The 24,497-nt window shown below is 40.6% G+C and overlaps 2 protein-coding genes across 16 annotated transcripts in view; one reads left to right on the top strand and one right to left on the bottom strand.

Annotated features, from left to right (window-relative positions):
* The window catches only part of TSHR (thyroid stimulating hormone receptor), a 157,518-nt gene extending 145,727 nt beyond the window's left edge, over positions 1 to 11,791 (bottom strand). Inside the window, exons 1-2 of one of the 3 annotated variants that reach the window (XM_021098307.1) lie at positions 11,502 to 11,791; positions 10,893 to 11,191 (exon numbers count right to left, since the gene is read on the bottom strand). In XM_021098307.1, coding sequence (XP_020953966.1) covers positions 10,893 to 11,062 — 170 coding nt within the window. In that variant the 5' untranslated portion in view covers positions 11,063 to 11,191; positions 11,502 to 11,791. 3 annotated transcript variants of the gene reach the window in all.
* CEP128 (centrosomal protein 128) overlaps positions 19,728 to 24,497 on the top strand; it is a 414,346-nt gene continuing 409,576 nt past the window's right edge. For 3 of the 13 annotated variants that reach the window (XM_021099574.1, XM_021099564.1, XM_021099576.1), the window contains exons 1-2: positions 19,739 to 19,939; positions 22,085 to 22,196. The gene's annotated coding sequence lies outside the window, so the exon portion shown is untranslated. Of the gene's footprint in view, positions 19,940 to 22,084; positions 22,197 to 24,497 lie in introns of all 13 variants that reach the window. The other 10 variants (XM_021099567.1, XM_021099565.1, XM_021099569.1 and 7 more) reach the window with 7 other exon arrangements.

Raw genomic sequence — 24,497 nt, 5'->3', positions numbered from 1 at the left:
GAGTGACTAGGAGTGAAGCCTTAATGAGAAAGTAGCATTGGCACAGAAACTTGAAGGTGATGCGGGGATTACCCAGAGGGATGTCAGGAAAATAATGTTTGAAACATAGACAAGGACCAAGTGTGTGAATCCTAACAAGTGTGAGGAGCAGCCAGGAGGCCAACGGAGTGAAGGATGGATTGTGAGTGAGAAGAATGAACAGAATTGGAAAAATAGAGAAGGTCTGAATCATGTAGGGCCTTGTAGGCCACTGCAAACGACTTTGGTTTTTAATCTTGAGATAATTCAGAACCTTGTGGGAAGTTCCTGACTAGAGGAGGGGCATGACCTGACCTGCATTTGAAAAGCTCTCTCTGGCTGCTGTGTGAAGAGCAGACTGGAGGGAGAAGAGACCAGGTGGAAGTCAGGGGATGGGTTAGGAAGTTCCTGCAGTAGGCCAGAAGGGAAGACACTTTAAGTATTTTAAGAGAGCCAAAGAAACGCAAAATCAATGGAAGCAGTGAAGGCAGTTAGCTACCATCTCTGGGAACTGCAGATTTTGAGGGGCTGTTGAGAGACCATCCCCTCTTTAAGTTATTGTCTCCTAGTTACGGTGACAATAAACAAGGCTGAGAATGTCCCCATGTGTCCCATGGGCCTCTGGACTTTATAGTCTGTTAGTAAGATAAATTAGTAACTTTCCTCTAAACGGGGACACCAATGAGAGGGACAGAAATGCTATTAATCACACCAGGACAACTGGTGTAAGAGAAAGTTCCTTTTAGATAAGGCAACTCTAAGTATAAGGGATCTAGGAAGCCAGTGGATGGTTCTATTAAAAAACAGAATTTATTAGAGGAGCAAGACCAACTTGCTTAATGAAGAAATGTCTTTTAGCCTGGAAAGTTTTAGCAGTGAGAATAGAAATGAGGTGTTCCCGTCGTGGCTCAGTGGTTAACGAATCCAACTAGGAACCATGAGGTTGCGGGTTCGATCCCTGAGCTTGCTCAGTGGGTTAAGGATCTGGCATTGCCGTGAGCTGTGGTGAAGGTTGCAGACGCGGCTTGGATCTGGCATTGCTGTGGCTCTGGCGTAGGCTGGCAGCTGCCGCTACAATTGGACCCGTAGCCTGGGAACCTCCATACGCCGCAGGTAAGGCCCTAGAAAAGACAAAAAGACAAAAAAAAAAAAAAAAGGAATAGAAATGAGAATCTAAATCAGACCCATTGTACTAACATGTTTGTACTGCATTTAAGAATAGTCAATACATATTTGGTATTTTTAGTATTTGTATTAGTTAATCTTGCCCTGCTGAAATAACTAGTAGACTAGTCTTAAAATTCCAATTTAAAATGTATAACTGAATAATTTATTTGAAACTGTGATTTAAGTTGAAAAGGAAATTATTTTTTACTGAATTTACTTTGAAACTATTAACTATTCTAAGCATTTTGTAGGTATTGTAGGGGAAAAATATCATGCTTCAGTGGAAAATTATGCATTGATTTAGAGCACATTCTTGCAAGATTCTGATTGATTCAACAAGAGCTATTTTACAACTCTGTAGATTGTTATATAACTGACAATGATGCAAAATAATTTTGTCTATAGACATGCAAATTTTGTGCTGCCTGTTAGAACTTTAATTTATTGACTCCGCCCACATCCCCCCCACACATAAAAAGTTAGTTTTGCCTCCATTAGCATATTCACCTCAGAATTCCAGATCTATAAATGTATTGCTTTTGTGGATTCTTCTTTAAGCTGACTGCAACATCTTACCAGTTTTCTCCCTGTAGTGGGTTGACTAGTGTCCCTCCTCGCCCCGAAACCCCATTCATGTCCACCTAGAATCTGAGAATGTGACTTGTTTGAAAATAGGTCTTTGTAGATGTAATTAAGTTGAGGTCATACTGGATTAGGGTGAGCCCCAAACCCAATGACCAGGATCGTTTTAAGATAAGAAAAGGACACACAAGAGGAGTTCCCAACATGGCTCAGTGGTTAACAAATCCAACTAAGAACCATGAGGTTGCGAGTTCGATCCCCGGCCTCGCTCAGTGGGTTAAGGATCTGGCCTTGCCGTGAGTGGTGGTGTAGGTCGAAGACGTGGCTCAGATCCTGCATTGCTGTGGCTGTGGTGTAGGCTAGCGGCTGTAGCTCCAATTCGACCCCTTGCCTGGGAATTTCCCTATCCTGCAGGTGAGGCCCTAAAAAGAGAGAGAGAGAGAGAGACAGAAATTCACGTTCCTTCAGCTACAAGGAACACCAAGGATTGCCACAGCCTCCAGAAGCTGAAAGAGGCAGGAAGCAATCTTTCCTAGAGCCTTGGGAGGAACATGGCCCCGTTAACACCTTGATTTTTGATTTTTAGCTTCCAGAACCGTGAGAGAATAAATTTCTGTTATTATAAGCCACTCGCTTTGCAGTACTTAGGAAACTAATACTCAATGAGTTAAATCCAATCTTTAATGTGTTTCAGTTTATAGCTGTAGGAGAGTCATAATTTTACCTGTCTTTGAAAAGTATTCTGTAACAGTATTAGCTCATTCACACCTCCCAGCAATCCAATGAAGCAGGTACTATTATTATCCCTATTTTATAGATGAAGAAACTGAGGCACAGAGCCATTAGGCAATGTTCCTGGTCGGGTTTAGGACATGGTACCCCCAAATACAGGACCTTGGCATATTGAATATTTTAAGGAATTTGAGAAAGAGTACGTGCAGGGAGGACTTTCTGACCTTCCTCTAAAGCAGGTCCTAGGACCCTCTTGTGTGGGTCCTCAGACCTGGAGGGAAGGAGCTGTCCTATCTCCCAAGAGAGAGGGAAAGCAAGAGAATCTGAATCAGACCTTGCTGTTTGCATCTTTATTACACTTGGCTGAGACCCTTTTTTGTCCCGTCATATTCCATGACTTTCCACTCTTCATCAAAACTGGCATAAAGATGCTCAGGTTTAATAGCTTCTTGGGGGTCTTCATTTCCTTACGAAGGCTCTGTGTCATTTTATATAAAACTTATATTAAATAAATGTACATAATTTTCCCTCGCTTATCTGTCTTTTGTTACAGTGCCATCCAAGAACTTAGATGGGCAAGGGGGAAATCTATTTTTTTCTTCCCTACATTCTCCAAAGCATACCTAGGAAATAACAGGGCAAGGCATTCAACCAGACGAGTCACTCCAGAGGGTGTGTTCTTAGTCACTTTACTCTCCTGCCCCTATAAAGAACAATGGGTGGGGAGTTCCCTGGTGGTCTAATGGTTAGGACTTGGTGCTTTCACCACTGCGGCCTGGGTTCAATCCCTGGCCACTTCATGCCACAGCCCCCTGCTTCACACATACAAAAGAGCACTGGGATGTCTAAAAACTCAGGTACTTTGAAAGTTTAATTTAATAGATTTTCTAGAATTTTCTAAATATTTGGAGAGTTTTGTCAAACATTTAAGTGCTTTAAAAGAAAAATATATTTGGAAGTCCCTGTTGGGGCTCAGTGGTAACGAACCCAACTAGTATCCATCCATGAGGACACGGGTTCAATCCCTGGCCTTGCTCAGTGGGTTAAGGATCTGGTGTTGCCATGAGCGGTGGTGTAGGTCACAGATGCAGCTCGTACCTGGCATGGCTGTGGCTGTGGCTGGTAGCTGCAGCTCCAATTTGACCACTGGTCTGGGAATTTCCATATGTCGCAGGTGTGGCCCTAAAAAAAAAAAAAAAAAGACCAAAAAAAAGAAAGAAAATATATTTTAAAAATAAGGAAAAAAAGAAAATATATTTGTATTCACTTAAACTACTTATTATTTTATTAATGTACTTGCTAAGATCATTAAATTGTGAAGTTTTTCTTAAAATAATTGTTACAATTTATTAGACTTACAAATAAAACAGTAAATATATGGAAAACTCAAAACTCCCCCTAGGTTTTACTTATTACTTTAATGAATCAAATATTTGTTTTTAAAGCTAGTTACCCTCAGAAGTCCTTTTTGTAGACAAAAGCTGCCCCCACAGATGTCATAATTCACCTTGACCTGTACTCTGTTAGGAAGAAAGTATGTAGGACATATTTTGTTGCCTATCACTATCTTTGTCCCAAGTGAATAAATCAAACCCTTCACCGTTCAAGTTAGAATTCTTGAAAAGCTCTTCAAATGAACGTTCCCATTTCCTGGAATAGTGCTTGTGCACCCTCTATCCCTAGCCATGAAACTGCTTATTCCCAACTTCTACTGGTTCAGGATACAGCTCAAAGCCTTCTTTGAGCCCCAGTTTAAGTCAGCCTCCTGATCCCCACCAGACACACTCTCTGCACACTTACATAATTTTTTTAGCTTTTCTTTTTTCTTTTTAATTTTTAATGATTTTTATTTTTTTCTTTATAGTTTACAGTGTTCTGTCAATTTTCTACTGTACAGCAAAGTGATCCAGTCTCTCTCTCTCTCTCACACACACACACACACACACACACACACACACACACACACACACATTATCCCCCATCATGTTCAATCACAAGTGACTAGATATAGTTCCCTATGCTATACAGCAGGATCTCCACAATTCTTATTATATGTTTATGTGATTATTTGAAGAATATTCAGCTTCCACATGAGACTATGAGATCCCTGGGGACAGGGACATTTGGCAATGTTCTCGGCCAAATCCAGAGCTTAGCACATGTCTGGAATAGAGTGAGTGCTTAATACACATTTGCGTGACGAAGAAGAGAGTGATGAGCAGTGTTGATGGCATTCAGCCCCTCTTTGGTGGGAAATTCTCTACTGTGTGTAATATTAGAAGGACACAGTTCTGCATCTCCCACCACTGACATCAAAAGTGGGAGGGGGGACCTCCTCCCTCTCTTTTACCTCTAGCAGCTAAGACACAGAAGGTAACCTACGCCTGACAATCAGATACTCTCATACAGGATAGCACACTCTGGCTGGTGGTTCAGAGAGGCAGGGATAATTGAGAAATTACTGATGGCAGCGTGCAGACTATCCAGCAGCTATATAACTAGATGTCCATCACCACAGATGTCCTGTGGCTGTGACTGCGGTATTGCCCATGAAATTGTGCCAACCAGATGGTTGGCTATGGATCCAACTTCCTGCCTGCCATGGTCCCTGGCCTATTTTCAAAGCCTGGTTCTACAATGATTCTATAAATTGTATATAATTCCTTCAAAGTATTTTTTTCTTCAAGCTAGACAGAGTGAGTTTTCTGTTACTTACCAACATAAACCTTGACTGATACACACACACACACACACACACACACACACACACACACACACACAGAATGACAGAGAATAAATCATGAATCACGGAGCCTGGAAGTATGAAGTGAAGCTGCCTTTATGGACAGGAAGTATTGATCTGTGTTTGGACAGCATATGGATGCTGAAGCAGAGGGCTTCACTTTAGGTTGGGAACAAAATGCTTTTCAGGTTATGACTATAGATGATGACTAAAATAATTGTGAAATGTGGAATTAATCTACATGTCCCTCAGCATGGAACAGGTGTGCCTTGTAGATACCCAAGATTATTTTAAGTGGAATGTCTACATGGCATTAAGGAATGTTGAATCACACAGTGAGAAAGTGATTCCTCTTCCATTATCTTTCAATCCTTCTGATACCACCAAGGACAGCATGGTAGATTGGCAGCGCTTTATTTTATTTTATTTTTTTTTTTGTCTTTTGACTTTTTGTTGTTGTTGTTGCTATTTCTTGGGCCGCTCCCTCGGCATGTGGAGGTTCCCAGGCTAGGGGTCGAATCGGAGCTGTAGCCACCGGCCTACGCCAGAGCCACAGCAACGTGGCAGCGCTTTAATATCTCTCAACCACTTACTCCTCTTCCTTCGTATCAAAGGGAAGACAGCCTCAGGTTCAGAGTATTCACAGACAATAGTCTCAAGCTAGAATATAATTACATTTGTATTTTCACTGTATTTAATTTTCTTCCTATTTATAAGTCCTGCTAATTTTCCGTTTATGGTCTTGATAGACACTTTCTAAACAAATTTCTTTTAGTTAAAGAAATAAATGTAAAAATATTGAGTAAATAATTTTTAGCACAGGTAGAAGATAAATAGGGCAAAAATCCCGAAGATGGTGAGTTACTGTCTTCTCTTTAGAAAACACCAGGATAGTCTACTGATTACAGCCATAGTTACAGGATTCAAATGAGTAAAAACTGAAGCAACACCCAGAACCTGAAAACAAAAGCCACAACAACTCCTTCAGAAACATTTCTGAAGACAAACCATAACTCCACCGAAGTCCTAGACTCCAGAAGGTGGAGGACGGAGGGTGTGGTGGTAGTGATTGTCACCATCATAAAACCAAAACCAGGCAGGTCAAAAGGACAAGGCAAGGTAAGGCAGCACTTCCTTGAGGAAGAATCCACACAAATCCAGAACGGTCATCAAACCCCATTCACTTCCTCATTCAGAGAAGGGGTGGTCTCTAATATATAGAGGTAGCAAACAGCAACTCTCTGAATGAGAGTGATGGGTCAATTTTGCTTTCCTTGGTGTCAAGGCAATATGATCCATAATTATATATGAAAATTTAATTTTTTTTTGTCTTTGTAGGGTCACACCCACCGCATATGGAAGTTCCCAGGCTAGGGGTTGAATCGGACTGCAGCTGCCAGCCTATACCACAGCCACAGCAATGCCACAGCAATGCCAGATCTGAGCTGTGTCTGTGACCTACACCACAGCTCACAGCAATACCAGATTCTTAGCCCACTGAGCGAGGTCAAAGATTGAATCTCTGTCCTCATGGATATTAGTCAGGTTCATTACCCCTCAGCCACAACAGGAATTCCAAAATTTAATTTTTTAACAACTCGTCTTGCTTCTCTTAAGTTCCCTTAAATCAGTAATTCTGAATTGGAAGAAGCAATTTTTTTGAGCTACCTGTATATCAAAGATTCTAGAATGTTCCACTGGAGAGTAGGGATACAAGCTCTCCATCACTTTTCACCTAGTTAGAACCAATGTTATAGTAAGAGTATTTCATTCTCATGTGGAGGGGAGGGAGTGGAAGAAAAGATTCAGAACCACCATTTCAATGAGAGCCACAGTATAACTTTGTCTCACCCATCCATCAGACCATGTGGCAGGTGTAAGGGGGGTGAAGAAAGAGGCAATCTCTTTACCTTTCAGCACCATACTCTGTGGGTAGAAGATAAGAGTTAGGAAAAATTGTTCTCAGCACCATAATAATATGCAAAATGGATAGGCAGTGGTTAAACAGCATCTATATTTGGAGAAGGGGTTACCACCCAGAACAGGTTTTTTTTTTTTATTATAGTTGGTTTATAATGTTCCGTCAATTTCTGCTGTACAGCAAAGTGTCCTGTCATACATACATGTATATATATTCTTTTTCTCACAATATCCTCCATCATGTTCCATCACAAGTGACTAGATATAGTTCCCAATGCCATACAGCAGGATCTTACTGCTCTTCCATTCCAAATGCAACAGTTTGTATCTACTAACCCCAAACTCCCAGTCCATCCCACTCCCTCCCCCTCCCCCTTGCCAGAACAGGTTTTTAATGACAGATCTGGCTTGTTCCAGCAAGGAATACCTTCTGTGATATAACTTAAATGTAGTCTTTCTTTTTCTCCCCCTTCCCAACCCTCTCTTTCTTCTTTCCCTCCTTCTTTCTTTTGCCATTTTCTTTTCTTCCTAAGCTTCTGTTTTCTGAGTTACTGCATATTTCTCAGGCCAGGTTATCTGTGGCTTATTGGACATCACAAGCTTTCACATTTCTTTCTCCAAAGCCTCATGACCACACCAGTTAGGAGCTGGCAGGGTGAGACCCACTTTTATCTTCAGCGGGGGGTATAGGGTGCAGCTCTGTGGTATTGCACATCTGGGCACCCCCACTTACAATCTGTGTGACATTAAGCAAATTGCTTCATTTCTCTTGCGCCTCAGTTTTCTCTATGAGAGTAATAAAATCATCTACATAATTGGATTTTGTGAGGATTCACTGGGTGAGCTGGTATAAAGTACTGAGAACAGGAATAAGCACAGTATGATTGTTAGCTTTACATACGTGACTTCTCGCATAAGCTTTCCTTTCACAAAAGAGTTCTACTGCCCCCCAAAGATTTGAAAATCATTTGGCTACTTTTGTACAGGGTCGTGGGCATGGTTCAGATGAGCATTCTATTTAACCCGGACTTTTCATCAATTTTCTCTTCCCTTTCTCAGAATAACTTCATTCTTTAAAATAGTGCCTGCTCCTACCCACCCCCCCACTCTTCCTCCCATTGTTTTCATGGTCAGATTTTTCCTACTACTGTCTTTATCCTGTGATTTACTGGATTCCGTCGGACTGTTCTCACTGCTTCATGCAACAGAAAGTACCCAATCGAACCCTCCCTTTGACCCTGAAGGAAATGTGGGTCCTCCCACAGAAATCATCTCCCCTAAATTCACAGCTAGTGAGAAGCGGATGAAGAGATGTGTTTCCTGACTCTTGACTTCATTGTTCTTTTTCAGATATTAACCCGTCTCCTTCTCATTTGATGGAATTATATACAGAATGACTCCAGCTTCTCCTCTACTACAACAGCCACATTTCTCTTCAATGACTTTTTTTTTTTTTTTTTTTTTTTGTCTTTTTGCTTTTTCTAGAGCCACTTCCCATGGCATATGGAGGTTCCCAGGCTAGGGGTCGAATCAGAGCCGTAGGCCACCAGCCTACGCCAGAGCCACAGCAACGCGGGATCCGAGCCACGTCTGCGACCTACACCACAGCTCACGGCAAGGCCAGATCCTTAACCCACTGAGCAAGACCAGGGATCAAACCCACAACTCATGATTCCTAGTTGGATTCGTTAACCACTGAGCCACGATGGGAACTCCTCTCTTCAATGACTCTTGAAATCCTGCTCCTTTTAAAGAATTCTGTTAAGATGGGATGTCTCTGGCCTCCTTTCTCCCCATTACACAGTGAACGATCTGAGACCAGTATATTGTTTGTTCATTCATTCACCTAACAAGCTTTCTCTTTATTTATTTATTTATTTTTTCTTTTTGAACACCAAAGTGGTTTTAGGGTTGAATGACAGGGTCCCTGTGTTACAGAAGCTCATATCCTGCTTAGATAGGGCACCCAAACAAATAACAAGTTATAAGGAAAGCCGTGTGTAAGGGCTAGGATAGGGTTCAACAGAATGTTGTGGGGGAAGGTAGCTCACCCAGCCTAGGGGTCATGGGTCAAGAGAGGTTTCCTAAAGGAGCTGACCCCTAATCTGGACCGTGGAGTAGGCATGAGCCAGATGAAGAGAAGGGAAAAGTTGCTTTAGGCAGAGGGCACAGAACATGGGAGAGAAGACAAAAGCAGCTGGGAAAGCAATGTACTTTGAGGAAAGTGCCAGAAATTCCTTTCAGTAGGAGTAGAAAGTGAGACGGAGTAGGAGCTCTGAGGTGTGAAAGAGTAGGCTCAGTCTTAAAGGATCTTGTAGGTTGTACAATAGTTTTATCATAGGAGCCATAAGGAGTTAATCAAGAGCAAAAGAACAAATTTCATTCTGTGGTGGCACCACGGAGACAGAAGCCACCACTTGGAAGTTATTGCACTAATTAATCCAGGTGAGATAAGAAACGGAAGCATCTCAGCCCAGAAAGACACACCTGTGCTAAAACTTTTAGAACCTACTGTTGAATGTCCCCATGAGCTAAATTCTTGAGGAAATCTTAAATACAACTTCACCATTGCTTTTCATTTATCTACATTTTCTTTCTCAACCTGTGCTTTCTTCCCTTAACTGGTTTTATCCAGTTAAGTAAACAGTAAAAGCAGATTGTTTTACTGTTCTTTCTAACTGTTCTATTTCTAAACATCCAAGAAAGGCTTCTTTCCTTGTTTACAATGATACTTTCAATTGTCATCGATTTAAATGTCTGTTAAGGAACAGATAAATAAAACTTCTTAAACATCAAGTTTCTGATTTGGTAATATTTAACATGCAGATTAAAATGTGTTTTATGAAATTCTGTCTCTTCATACCTCTACCATTACTATCCCAAAGGAGGTGATACATTGGTGGGTAGTTCATATGTAAATAAGTAACTCAGATACTTCCTACAAAGTTAGCTTCTTACAAAGTATAAAGGGTATACAGTCAACCTTCCATATGTGCAGTTTTTACATCTACAGATTCAACCAAACCTGGATTCAAAATACACAGAAGAAAAATTCCAGAGTTTCCAAAAAGCATAACTTGAATTTGCTCCACACTGGCAACTACTGACACAGCATTTACATTGTACTTAGAATTATGTACATAGTATTTACATTGTATTAGGTATTATAAGTAATCCAGATGATCTAAAGTATACAGGAGAATGTGTGTAGGTGATATGCAAATACTACGCTTGAGCATCCTGAGATTTTGATATACCCAAAACCAATCCCCATGTATACCGAGACAATTGTATTTTGAAAAGAGCCTTGATTAAATTTTTGTCAATTATTGGATGAATCAAGAGACCTACTCAGATAATCTCCCATCTAGAAAGATTAAAAGTTGAAACACTTTTTTTTGCAATTTTTCATCACACAAAATAAGATCAAAACGATCAGTTCATTAGTTGCTATTAATCTTTGAGTAAAATTAAGATTCAGCCAGGACTAGGAATAGGCAAAGAGCAAAAGAGCAACTCTTCAGCAAGAACAGCTCTCACTTTAACCTTTACTAAAGTTTAGTTGCCTTTTTTCTGTTTGAAGTAACTATAGAGTCAGCAATCCCAAATTTGCCGCAGCCCCTCCCCCCCACACCTTGGCCTCTTCTCAAGCTCTTTTTGTGCACTTCTATCCACCTCTTCCAGCTGTCTTTGGCAGCTGAGTCCTCCCCGTCCCCTCCCTGGTACTCACAGTGTCTGAGTATTGGGTGGTAAGGGGGGGATGCTGTGGATATCCTTGCAGGTGACTCTGAAGTCGTCCTCCTGGTGGCATTCGCAGGGCGGAGACGGACACCCTTTCCCCCTGAGGCTCCTGGGCAGGGCGAGAAGCAGCGCCAGCTGCAACAGGGGCGTCAGACTCATTTTCCTCGGGCCTCCAAGGCTATCTCTTCATCTTCAGCCCTCTGCGCCTCCGGTGCCCTCAGGCTGATGGAGCAAGGGAAGGGTGGGAGGAAGGAGGAAGGGGTTGTGACTTCAGCACCAAAGAGGAGGCTGGAGAGAGGAAAGAAGAGGCTCTTAAGTGCTCCGTTTCCCTGGGCAACTCTCCACCCAAACAAGCTTGCTTACTTTCTTCACTTCTTGCCCGACGCCTCACAGCCCGCTCCGTCTGTTCCCTGACACTCCACACCAGTCCCAGCTGTCCCCTCTGCTTTCCAAACTGCCCCCTCGTGTTCCTCCCATTATTTCTCTCCAAAGCCTCACTTAGATGTCCTCTTCTTTCCTTGTCGCTAAACCCAGCGGGCCCCCTTTTCCCGTGGGTAACCTCCCCAAAGCACTGCCTGTTGGGATCCACTGCACGCACCCTCTTATTCAGAGAAAGTTCCAGCGGAACGGACAGTCTCGGGCGGACAAGGGTCCCGCACACTTTCAGCTCCTAGGACGCCTCTGCTGAGGGTCGGAGGCGGACACACGTGGCTTGCCAGCCCGAGGTGTGGCCAGGGCCGGGGCGAGACACCCCTGGAGGATCCTCTTGGCTCCCCAACTTCAGCGCAAGCCCGGGCTGGGCGCGCAGCCACAGGAGCAGAAGTCGCCTCGAAGAGGCGCCTAGTGGCGTCCGGCTCTGCCTGCAGACCGCGGACTCGGAGAGGCAGGGCACGAACTGGGCTCTGCGGCCACCTGCTGGGGAGAACCGGGAGCGGCAGAAACAGTTCGAGCACCTTGAACTGAACAATGAGCCCGCTTTGCTGTACCAAGTTGAAGCCAACTGGTAAATTCTGGTCTGCCCAGGAATTCTATCGAGCCATATTTCCCCCAGAAGATGGGAAGAAAAAGAATACCTAAGTGGCACAGTATCATCTACTCGTCATTCTTCAGACAGTAGCCAAAAAGATAAATTTAAATAGAAATCAGGTTGTGCCAATTTTCCTCTTAAAAGCCTTCCATTGCTAATTATTTCTTCTTGGGGTAAAAGGAATATCAATTTCTCACATACTGTATCATCTCATTTATGTGAACTTCTGATATGGGGGAAAAGCTGTGGTGATGGAAACCAGAATAATGACTAGGGGAAACACTGGAAAGGGACAAGAGAGAACTCACAGGAGTAATAGAAATGTTCGACATCTTGATTAGACTGGACATAAATGGATGTACATTTTGCCAACATTTATTGAACTGTATACTTAAAGGATGTGTACTTCAATCTTTGTAGTGTCTTTATTCATAATCCCCCAAACTAGAAATCACCCAAATGTCCTTCTACCACGTAATGGATCAACAGTGATACATCCATACAATGGGATACCATATCACAATAAAAATGAGATACGAATTTTTTAAAAGAAAATTGAGTATAAATTCTCTAGACTGACCAATAAAGTCCTACTCTAGGTGCTGGTATACTTTTCCTGTAAAGAACTATACGGTAAATGTTTTAGGCTTTGTGGACCGCATAGGGTCTTTGTCATATCTTTTTCTTTTTCATACAACCCTCTAAAAATGTAAAAACATTCTTAGCTTGTAGACTGTCCCAGAACAATCCTGGGGCAGGATTTGACCTAGAAGTCACGTTTGCTGATCTCTGTCTTTCATGATCTGACACTTACCGTCACTTTGATGGACCTGGAACAAGACAAGTTTATATCACCTCTGGGTCTTTGCTATCACCGAACTCTATGCCTGGAACAATCTGTCCCCAGATATTCACATCACTCAAATCATGATCTTAATACCACCTCCTTAGAAAGATTCCTTGAAAATCTTATCTAAAGTAATGGCCCCTCCATCATATTACCTCACCCAAACCCTCATGACTGCTTATTATTATTATTCATTAGTTTAATCATGTCTGCTGTCTCTTGCTGCTCTCCCATTCCCATCAGAATATAAGCTCCATGAAAGAAAGAACCCTGCTAATTTTTTTTTTTGCTACTGTATCCCTTACACCAAGAACAATACCTACTTCAGAGTTAGTAAATAATAAATGTTAAAAGAATGAACAGGCAATATCTATATTAGCTATTTGTTGCAGCATAATCAATAACCCCAAAATGTATTGGCTTAAAACAACATTTACTATCTCAGAGTTTCTGTATGGGGCAGTTTGGGAGGGGCCCAACTGGACACTCTGGCTTAAGGCTTATCATGAGTTTGCAAACAAAATGATGGTGAGGGCTGCAGTTCTCTGGGAGCTTGACTGCAATGTCACAAAATTCACTTATTGGTCCCAGAAGCTGTTTCACAGATTCTGTCAGATTATCTACATAGATGAATTGTGTTGTCTGAGAACAGACAGTTTGCTTCTTCCTCTCCAATCCGGATGCTTCTCATTTCTTTTTCTTGTCAAATTTCACAGGCTAGAAACTACAGTACTGTTTTGGGTAGAAAGAATAAGGGAAGACATCTTCTGGTTCCTAATCATCTGGGGGAAATCATTCTTTCATCATGAAATATAATGTTATCTATACATTTTCCATAGATGCTTTTCAACTGGTTGAGAAAATATCCTCCTATTTCTCATGTGCTTAGAGGTTTTAATCAGTAATAGATATTAGATTTTTGTCAAATGCTTTGCTTGCAACTGTTAAATATAACTTTTCTTTTTAATTTGTTAACATGGTAACTCACAGTGGTAGATTTTGGAATGTTAAAGCTATCTTGCATTGTAGGGGTAAACCCCACTTGATCATGATATATTAAGTTTTGGATTAGATTTTCTACAATTTTGTTATGAATTTTTCATGGATGTTAGTAAGGGGCAATAGTCTGTTATTTCCTTTTATGTGATGCTTTTGTTTAGTTTTTGTAGATGCCACCACAGGATGAGTTAGAAAATATTCCCACCTCTTCAAATTTCTATGGGTTTATATAGAATTGGTATTATTTCTTTCTTAATTATTTGGTAGAATTCACCAATGAAGCTATATGGACTTTGATTTTTACATAATATCAATCAATATTTTACATTGATTTGTTCGTAATATTCTTTTATCATCCTCTTTGTGTTTGTATAATCTGTTCTAAAGCTAGCACGCCTTGTTATTTTCTTTGTTAAGATAGCCTTTTAAGATATTTAAGTTGCAAGAAAAGACTCATTTATTTTTCATTTAGTTATGCTTTCTAGTCTTCTTCATTGCTTGGTGTATGTAGATCCATATTTTCCACTGATGCCACTTTGCTTCTTCCTGAAAAACTTTAACATTTCTTACAGTGCAGATCTCCTGGTTATAAATTGCCCTGAACTCAGAAAGGCCCTGATCTTACTTTACTGCTCATTTGTTGCTGTTTTGACATTCTCATTCAGTTTTGAACAGGGCCTTACCTTTTCCCTGGGCCTCAAAAATTATGTAGCCAGTCTTAGAATCCATATGCTTAATGTTCAAAAGTCAGGAAGAGACTACTTTTTCTTCTTTTCCTCTTTCACCTCCTCTCCTTTTCTGCTTCATGTGGTCACATCCCTTCTCTGAGCCATGAGCACAGCACAGCTTGGCTGGCTGCAATGGAGGAGTGTGGGTGAGTGAGCCAGGGGAGACAAGAAAATACTTGGGGGAAATTTTGGTTATATTTCAAATATATTTTCCTGTCACATAGAAATAATCTGTTTTCTTCTTTTGCTGCACAGTATTATGGGTTTGCAAGGTATTGGTGAAACAAGCTCTGCTCCTTCTACTTGAAAGGACCACCCAACAGCTTCTTAGTGATAGCTGTCTTCCCTTGGCTCTGATTATCCATTCTAGATTAGTTAGGTTATAAGGATCATGTCAATGCTTTCAGATTAGTCTCATCCCAAAACTTCTTCTTCTTCTTTTTTTTTTTTGATTCATGTGAGTTTTTTTTTTTTATATATAATGATTTTCATTTTTTCCATTATGGCTGGTTTACAGTATTCTGTCAATTTTCTACTGTATAGAAAGTTGACCCAGTTACACATACATGTATGCATTCTTTTTTCTCACATTATCATGCTCTATCAGTCACAAGTGACTAGACATAGTTCCCAATGCTATACAGCAGGATCTCATTGCTTATCCATTCCAAAGGCTATAGTTTGCATCTATTAACCCCAAATTCCCAACCCGTCCCACTCCCTCCTCCTCTCTCTTGGCAACCACAAGTCTGCTCTCCATGTCCATGATTTTCTTTTCTGTGGAAAGGTTCATTTGTGCCATATATTAGAACTTCTTTATTGATTAGCCCACCTAGATGTTTGGCGTGGTTCAAGAGTGTTTTTGATGAAACTGCTCAAAAAATTAGATGGGACATTAATACCTCAGACCTTACAGGCTGAACAGTTTGGCTTCACCAGTTGTTATCTTAGTCAAAGATCTTTGAATTTCAATCCATAGAGCTTATCTTAAGCCTCAAAAGGGAAACCGTCATATGGCAACATGTGCTAAGCACCTAGAACAAAGCAATAAACAAGGTCCCAATGTTCATAGAACTAACATGTTAGGATATCACAGTATGTATCAGCTAACCTATACTGATCCTTCACTATGGGCGAGGCACTGGGCTAAGTACTTCACAGACATTATTTTATCCTCAAAACAAACCTACACATTGGATACTCTTCATCTTCTTCTTTTTGTTGGCCACAGTGGGCAGTGGCTTGAGTGGGATCTCAGTTCCCAGACTACAGATCGAACCCAGGCTGCAGTGGTGAAAGCATTGAATCCTAACCATTAGGCCACTGGGGAACTCCCTTAAGTACTATTCTTATCATCCACATTTTTCAGAGGAAGAATTGAAAGCACAGAGTGTTTTAGGAGGTACTCAGGGTCATACAGTTGATAGGTGATTTGAACCCAAGAAGTCTGGCTCCAGAATCTGTTCATTTAAACACTTCCGGCTAACTCTAGAATATCCAGGAACACAAGTACAGGGCATACAAGTGGGGATAACACTTAATATAATACAAGCGGGATTGGAGCCAGAACTTGGAAGTCATCAAGAAGCAAAGCTCTCTCTTAGGCTTGTTTCCTCTGGGGCTGCACAGTTTACTTCTGCTCCTTTAATCAATTTGTTTCTGTCTGCAAATTAGATTTTTAATTTCTCCTTGAAGATGTTCACCTCACTGTGACAGCCTCAGCTTGTACCTGCACGTCAAGACTATTCAGGGAGTTCCTGTTGTGGCTCAGAGGTAAGGAACCTGACTAGTATCCATGAGGGTTCCTTCCCTGGCCTCACTCAGTGGGTTAAGGATCCTTTGTTGCTATGAGCTGTGGTGTAGGTCACAGACATGGCTCAGATCTGGCATTGCTGGGGCTAGGCTGCCAGCTACAGCTCTGATTAGATCCCTAGCCTGGGAACTTCCATATGCTGCCAGCGGGTCCCTAAAAAGGCAAAAGAAACAAAGAGAGAGAAACTATTCAGACAATGAATTCAATGCTTGAGTCCCAGTTTTAAAGGATAAAGAGCATCATTGGCCCCAGTTGTTTCAGGTATCTGGCCCTTGTCTAATCAGCCATGACCAGCGAGGTAGGGGGTTTGCATAATATAAACAAGGCTTCAGGGGCCTATTGCTGTGGGCAGGCTCATTCCCAGTAAGGGGTAATGTGGGTGGGGCATGTAATTTTGCCACACCTACTTTTATCAAAGTATTGCATGGGGGAGAAACACTGATGACGCTAATCCTGAATAGGTAACTTTTTTGGACTGAATTGTGTTCTCCTGCTTCCCCATCCCTTATGTTGAAGCCCCAATCCTCAATGTTACTATATTTGAAGATAGGGCCTTTAAGGGGGTAATTCAGGTTTAATGAGGCCATAAGGATGGGGACCTAATCCAATATGATTTCTATCTTTATAAGAAGAGAGACTCCAGGTAATTGCCTGCACAGAGTAAAGGCTATGGGGATGGACAGAGAGGAGACAACCATCTGCAAAGCAAGGAAAGAGGCCTCATGAGGACCAAACCCGCTAATGCCTTGATCTTGGACTTGCAGCCCCAGAACTGTGAGAAATAAATTTCTGTTGTTTCAGCCACCTATTCTGTTATTTCAGCCATCTATTTTATTATGGCAGTCCCTGCAAACCAAATATATCACATGACCTCTCTGTGCCTCTATTAACATTGTTTGTGGAAGAAGATTATGTACTGCAGGTAATAATCCTTGCAGGTTTTTTTTTTTTAACTCTAAATTTAGGTGATTCAGGTTGAGTATCAATTAAAAGCAATAAAGGTCATGTGGGAGAAAGTTCCATTGTGGTCCAGTGGGTTAATGATCTGATGTGGTCATGGCAGCTGGTCACTGCTGTGGCAATTGTTCAGTCCCTGGCCTGGGAACTTGCATATGCCACATGTGTGGGAGAAAAAAAAAAAAAGTTATGCGGGAGTTATAAGGTATATTTTGTGTAAAATCTTTTTTATTGGCTCTCTTATTTTCTCTCTTTTGTTAAGGATAAAGATTCTATGATCTGACTCCACTCTTTTTTCTGGGTATCCTATCTGTGTATTGACAGCACACCATATGACAGAAAACTACTATAAATTTAATAATATATTTTAAAATTACTTGGTCATCATGAACTCAAATGTGATTCTCTACCCATCAGGCCCAGTTGTATCCTCTGATTTCACTTTATCTTATTAATCTCACTTTAAAAATGGGACCTGCAGAATTAATTCTCTAAATATGATTGAACCAGAAAAGACAGATAGTGGGAAAATAAGTTTTATTAATGCATCCTAAGATTACATTAGCTTTATTGGTAGCCATTTTTTTCCTTTTCCTTTCTTTCCTTTTTCTTTCTTTCCTTTTTTTTTAAGGGTCTTTTTAGGGCTGTACCTGTGGCATATGGAAGTTCCCAGGCTGGGGTGGAATTGGAGCTGTAGCTGCCAGCCTATGCCATAGGCACAGCAACACTAGATCTGAGCAACATCTGCAACCTACATCACAGCTCATGGCAATGCTGGATCCTTAACCCACTGGGCAAGGCCAGGGAGTGAACCCATGTCCTCATGGATACTAGTTGGGTTGGTTACCTCTGAGCCACAACAGGAATGCTGGTAGCCATTTTTCCTGCAGTTGGTTAGCTATCACTTCCTCTGAAGTTTCTTTTTTATGTCTATCCCCAGAGCCTATGTGATACTCTCACCTGAATTTGAAATATATATTTTTTTTAATAATTTCTCTCTCTCACTTGACTCTGAGCAACATGAGGGCAGAGATTATGTTGTTTATCTCCTCATTTTTACTGTACCTTCGGTGTCTTATACAATGGATTATAGAAAGATTCAGTATACATTTGCTGATTTAAATAAATACATTTTTTGGAAAAATTAAAATGTTAAAGAGTTATTATTATACTTCCACATGCATATTTGGAAAATTTAAGGCTGTTCTGAATTATCTTAATTTATGTATTAAGTGGAGTGTATTCTTGAATCACGTCTTTCAGCAAACAGCATGAAGATAGATGCAGATACACAGGGAGATCTTAAGAAGAATTATTTTATGTTCAAACTGAATATAAAATAAACTACTGCTCAGTGATGACTAGAGCAAATATCTGAATGATTCTAATACATTATTTATGATTTTTGTGTGTGTGTGTGTGTGTGTATGGCTGGGGGAGGAGGAGAGAAAGAGGGAAATAGAAAGGGAGAGTGTGAAGTGGGGAAAAGCTGAGAAGGGAGAGAACAGTTTTAAAAGGTTAGTCTCTGTGTTTGAAAGACTTAGAGTGTGGCAGAGGAGACCAACTGGGAAACAGATGATTACGGTACAAACTTATTAGAATAGGGAAACTGTGTAGTTTAAAAATGTGAGCTAGCTCTTCTTAAGGTAAAGCTTTCACAGATAAAGTAAAATTTGATTTTAGCCTTGAGGAAGAAAGAATCGATGGTCTTTTGGGGGGAGCAGAAAGAATGCTCCACCTAATTTAATTTTCACTTAGCTTTTGCAAAGTTCAATTATTTGTTTTATTTGAGGTTTTTGTTATTACCTTTTCAGGACTGAAACCACTTCTCTGAGTGGAGTGTGTCTCTCTCACGCTCTAGAAGGACCGAGGAGATGACAACCCTACACTGAAGGTAGCAGCAGCCATGAAGTGACAGCTTCATGTACTTTGTGTTTGCCATGAATGAGCTATGTGGTTTTAGGCGAGTCACTTACTCTTTCCGGGCCTAAAGGATTTGATTAGATAATCTTCTCTGTTCCTTTCCAGTTCTAAGAATTTATGAACCTTCAGAAAAAGACATTGTGCCCTGGTATTAGGGGATTTTTACATTTCGCTGCTGGAAATTTTTCCTGTTCCCCAAGGAGTAAAAGAAACATAATTTATGTTAGTATTGCAACTAATTTGAATTGTTATTGTTCACAAAGTAAATATTTTAGGCTTTTATGACTATGTTAGCGTCAGCTCTCTAATTCACTCTCTGGTGTTTGCCTCTTTAGAAGCAACTGGCCCTTTAAAAAAAAAAGAGCAGGGCAGGAGGGTGCGGCCGAGGGACTCAGGTGCCTGCAAATCCGGCTTCTTCCGGTTAAGTTAAGAGAAGGCCAGTCGTATGGCATCCTGGGAAATGCAGTTTCTCTTGGTGCCGATCTTCCTTAGTAACTCCTTGCTTTTGAGCATGAGGGACTACAACTCCCAGAGGGCCAAGCGGTAGCAGCGGGGCTCGGTACACTTGCTGCGGCTGGGCGGCTAGTTCAAGTTGCCATAGCTGCGAGTCTGAGGAGAGTTGAGTCGGTTGTGCCGCGGCGTCTGGTCAGTTACACCTTCTGGGTCGCTGGTGGACGCGGGAGCCCTGTGGGGCCTTGGCGATGATCCGGCATTAAGGGCCCGGGGTCCTCTTCTATCGCAGGTACCTGCCCCCAAACCGTCCCCTCGCCTTTTTTTTTTTTTTTTTTTTTAAACCACTTCCCTGTCTTATCGTAGATGTTAGGTTCCCGCTTCCCCTCTTCCCCGTGGTGGGGACGTCAGATCTACGCAGAGATTTGGGATAGGGCCCTGGGTGGGTGGTGTATGTGTAAAAGTTGGGGGAGATGGCGTGCCTGGCATCCCGGTGACCCCGCCCTTGGCGTGGATGTCCACAGTCAGGTCCTGGGCAGGTTAAACAGGGAATTTCAACTTGGTTGTCCTTTTTTGAGAGCAGCTTGTACTGCCGCTAGTAGCAGTAAAGCTTGAGCTGTCAAGGAGTTAGCCTCGTTCTTGCCACCCTCCTTACGTGTACTTTTGCCGGGCCTGCGATATAATTTGACGTTTTGTACCTGTTTTAGAATCGCAAAAATTTGCTACCCTTGGGAATGCTGTATCGGTGACTTGTCCTTCTTTTGACTATATGGCTGTTGCCCTAACGTCATCTGCTAACAATTCCTTGAATTATTTTGTAGGAACACCTGATACTGAATTCCAGCGACATCCTTTATTGGTTTGATGGCGCTTTGTCACTTTCACATAGGCTTTGTAGCCTTGTGCCAAGTATTATGTAAAATTTCTAATACAGGGCCTGGCCCATTGGAAGTGCTCAGTATTTATTTATTTTTAATTATGCAGACCTGTGCTGTAAAAACGTAGTGTGAGCCACACAGGCAAATTTAAATTTTCTAGTACCCACACTCAATAAGTAAAAAGAAGCTGGTGAAATTACTTTGTAAATAGTTTGGTACAATGTATCCAGAATGTTTTCATTTCAACATGTTGTCAATAAGAAACTTGAGACATTTTACATACTAAAAAACTTAGGAAAAAAAAAAAGGTACTAAGCAGTTGTGTGTAGTTTAAGTTTATAGCACACATCACTTCAAACTGACCAGATTTCAAAAGCTTATTAGCCACATATGGCTAGTGACCACTGTATTGGACAGCATAGATAGAAGATTAAATTTTTTGTAGTTTTATGTTTGCACAGATAAATTTGGGTGTGCCTATGACTCATGCGGTGAACTTTGCTGCTTTGTTAAGAGTGAAATTTGTATCAGACCTGTGTCCTCTCTGCCATTGCATGACTTGGGTCACTTTGAATTCTGTCTTGACTTGTTGATTAACAGAATACCTTTTTTTGTTGGAGTGGTTTATGGATGTTTTCCAGATCCACTTTTTATGTGGACAACTACCAGTTTACTGGATAACTTTCTGTGGATTCTTACAAACTGCTTTGAAAGTAGTCACAAAAAATGGAAAATATTTCTGTCCATAGCTCTGACAACCAAAGGCATTTTATTTTTACTTATTTAATTGCAATACTAACGTAAGAAGATCTGGGCAGTTATAAAATATTTCCTTTGGGTGTACTAGCACATAGTTCATTTACTGCCTTAGAAATACAATTGAGGGAGTTCCCATCATGGCACAGCAGAAACGAATCCGATTAGTATCCATGAGAATATTTGTTAGGTCCCTGTCCTCGATACTCTGTGGGTTGGGGATCCAGTGTTCCCGTGGGAGAGCTGTGGTGTAGGTCACAGAAGCAGCTTGGATCTCATGTTGCTCTGACTATGGCGGAGTCCAGCAGTTGCAGCTCCAATTCGACTGCTTAGCCTGGGAACTTCCATCTGCAGTGGGTGCAGCCCTAAAAAGCAAAACAAGCGAACAAACACACAAAAAACAATTTGGCCCATCAAATTCACGAGTAATATGTTGATTTCATTACCTGCCTTAGTTTAACATTTAACACTGATAGACATGCTTAGGAATAGTATCTTTGACTAGACTTGGGCTACAGTTCACATTGTGACATGATCTAGTCAGTCCAAGGGATGGCCAGGTATGGGTGGAATTCTCCAGTGAGAAGTATACTGGCTGGGCACTTGTATGTGAAGCATTCCTGTGACTTCAGTGGGGCTTTCACATGATCCAAGGAGCATCTTCTCTGTTCTCTGGTTTATGATATATATTCTCTGCTGTGTACACAAACCATACACAGAGGGTGAGCTTATTTTTTCTTTAATTGTTTTTAAAAAATTAAGGTTGTAGATATGTTTTATCCCCTTGTTTCATTTATCTGTAGGTGGTTTGGGGGAAGTACAGGGGCAACCAAAGATCATCCACTTGACTAGGCCTTTTGCCCTGAACCTCATGAAGAAATGATAGGAGGCAGACATATGTGCTGGGTGTGCTTTGTAAGTATGCTTCCTCCCTGATTTATTGAGATGAGACATTTTTGCGTATTTATAGTGGAAAAGAATATGTCAACAAATAGGCTTTTAAGGGGCAAGAAATCCCTTTCTAACATACATTATCCAAATAAATAGGATAGTTGTAACTGTATTGTTACAGAAATTCAGGGGAACAAACTAGATATCTTATTAAAAGCAACAGTGATGCATCTGTTTCATTAGACAAGTATTTGAGAACCTATTTTGTCTCAGGCACTATATCAGGCATCTTTTGCATGATATTTATTATGCTTATCTTCATTTTATAAATGAGGCAGTTGAGGCTCAAGTTTCTTCAGACTCCAAATTCCGGTCCTGCCCACTACACAGAGGCCACATTGTATCTCTGATTGCCCTCTAATAGGATTTAACTTAAGGTTAATATTTTTAGATTGTGCACTATATTAGCAAAGTTTACTTTTAATTTACATATTTAAATATTCAAATAATTCTCTTATCTTTCTTAGTTTTTTCAAGGTATAATGGTCTTTACATTAAAATTGAGATAGATAATTGTATTCACAATTTCCATAAAATGTATATGTGGAAAACGAATTGTCATTGGTTATCAAGTGAATAGTGTTAATTCATGTTTTACAACATAGATTTAAAATTCTGGACACTTTTTAGTGTTTTAACATTGCATTTTGATAAAGGGCACTTAAATAAAATGTATAGGGAAGACCCACTGGGGCCATGTAGTAATACTTTGTCTGAGATAGGTGTGTAAAAACCTCTTGGAATTAAAGACTATTAGAGCTGGAGAGGCTTGATATGATATAATTCAGTCCAGAAATTTTAAACTTCAGTCTTGACACATTTGGAAATAATATAAAAATAACCTAGAGTAGATTTACTGTTATCCATGCAATAAGATCACTGGGTTAATTCTAATATTAAATATTTCGATACTATTCATACTATATAGTGTGTATGTTCATACTGTTCTATAGTAGGTTTTTCTTTCTTATAATAATTTATTTTTTTGTCAGCATATAAAATTTTACCTTATCTCTTTTAAACTGCTACATAATATCCCAAATGACTAGATGCATTTAATTTATGCCTTATCAGTGGATCTGTGGTTTTTAATTTTTTACAACTAAATAATTGAGCAGTGAAGCTCTTTTACCTCCATCTACACATATGATGTGTATATATATCTTTAACATACATCTCCTTTTGTTTTCCTAGGATAGTATTCATAGAAGTAGAATCTGTGTCAAAACATGTGCATATTACTTATTTTTACTTGCCAGATTAGTCTTTAGAAAAGCTACCCTAGTCAATATTCTTACAGCAAGATTTAAGGTAGGATCAGTGGTTAAAAAAAAAAAGACAGTGGTAGGATCTTTTTTTCATAGGTACAAACAAGGCTTATCAGGCCTTTATCAGATGTTAACACAGAAATTCATATAACCTTTTGTACAGATGTTCAATGCTGGTACTTGGATTTTTTGGGAGATGGCAATATTTGCTGTTAGATTAATTCATTTAGCTGATAAACATTGAGAATCTGCTCTAAGAACAGTGTTTGCCATGAAACAGGTTCTCATTGAATGAATGAGGTCATAGATGGATGGATAAGTGAATTAGACTTTTAAATAAGACATCGTGGAAGAAGTGAACTGTGATTATTATTTTAAAGGGAGAAGAGATAGTTTTATAGACTGTAGAAAGAAGGAAGAAGCTTAGCGTTCCTGTTGTGGTGCACTAGTCTAGGTGATGGGATCTAGCTTCTTGAATCAGGAGTTCAAGACCCTCATCAAGCCACCTTTCCCTTAACAAAAGAACCACAGAAAGGAGTTCCCATCGTGGGGCAGTGGAAACGAATCCGACTAGGAACCATGAGGTTGCAGGTTTGATCCCTGACCTTGCTCAGTCAGTTAAGGATCCGGTGTTGCTGTGAGCTGTGGTGTAGGTTGCGGATGCGGCTTGGATTCCATGTTGCTGCCATAGACCGGAGGCTACAGCTCCGATTCAACCCCTAGCCTGGGAACCTCCATATGCCATGGGAGCAGCCCAAGAAATGGCAAAAAAAAAAAAAAAAAAAGCTTGATTATGTGAGAGTGAAGGTTTAAAATGGCAAAAATGGATTAGCTTATGAGCAGCCATTGATACATTGAAACAGTCCTGAGGATGGACACAGACAATAAAGAGCCTAGTTTATTTGGAGTGTAGAGCTTTATAGTACAGATAAATAATAATTTAGGAATGTAGGTAGGTGCAAGTAACAGTGAGAAAATGATTTATAGCAATTAAAGA

The sequence above is a fragment of the Sus scrofa genome, chromosome 7, assembly GCF_000003025.6.
Source record: "Sus scrofa isolate TJ Tabasco breed Duroc chromosome 7, Sscrofa11.1, whole genome shotgun sequence".
Lineage (NCBI taxonomy): Eukaryota > Metazoa > Chordata > Mammalia > Artiodactyla > Suidae > Sus > Sus scrofa.
Note: the sequence above shows the minus strand (reverse complement) of the source record. Positions and strands in the feature narration are given on the sequence as shown.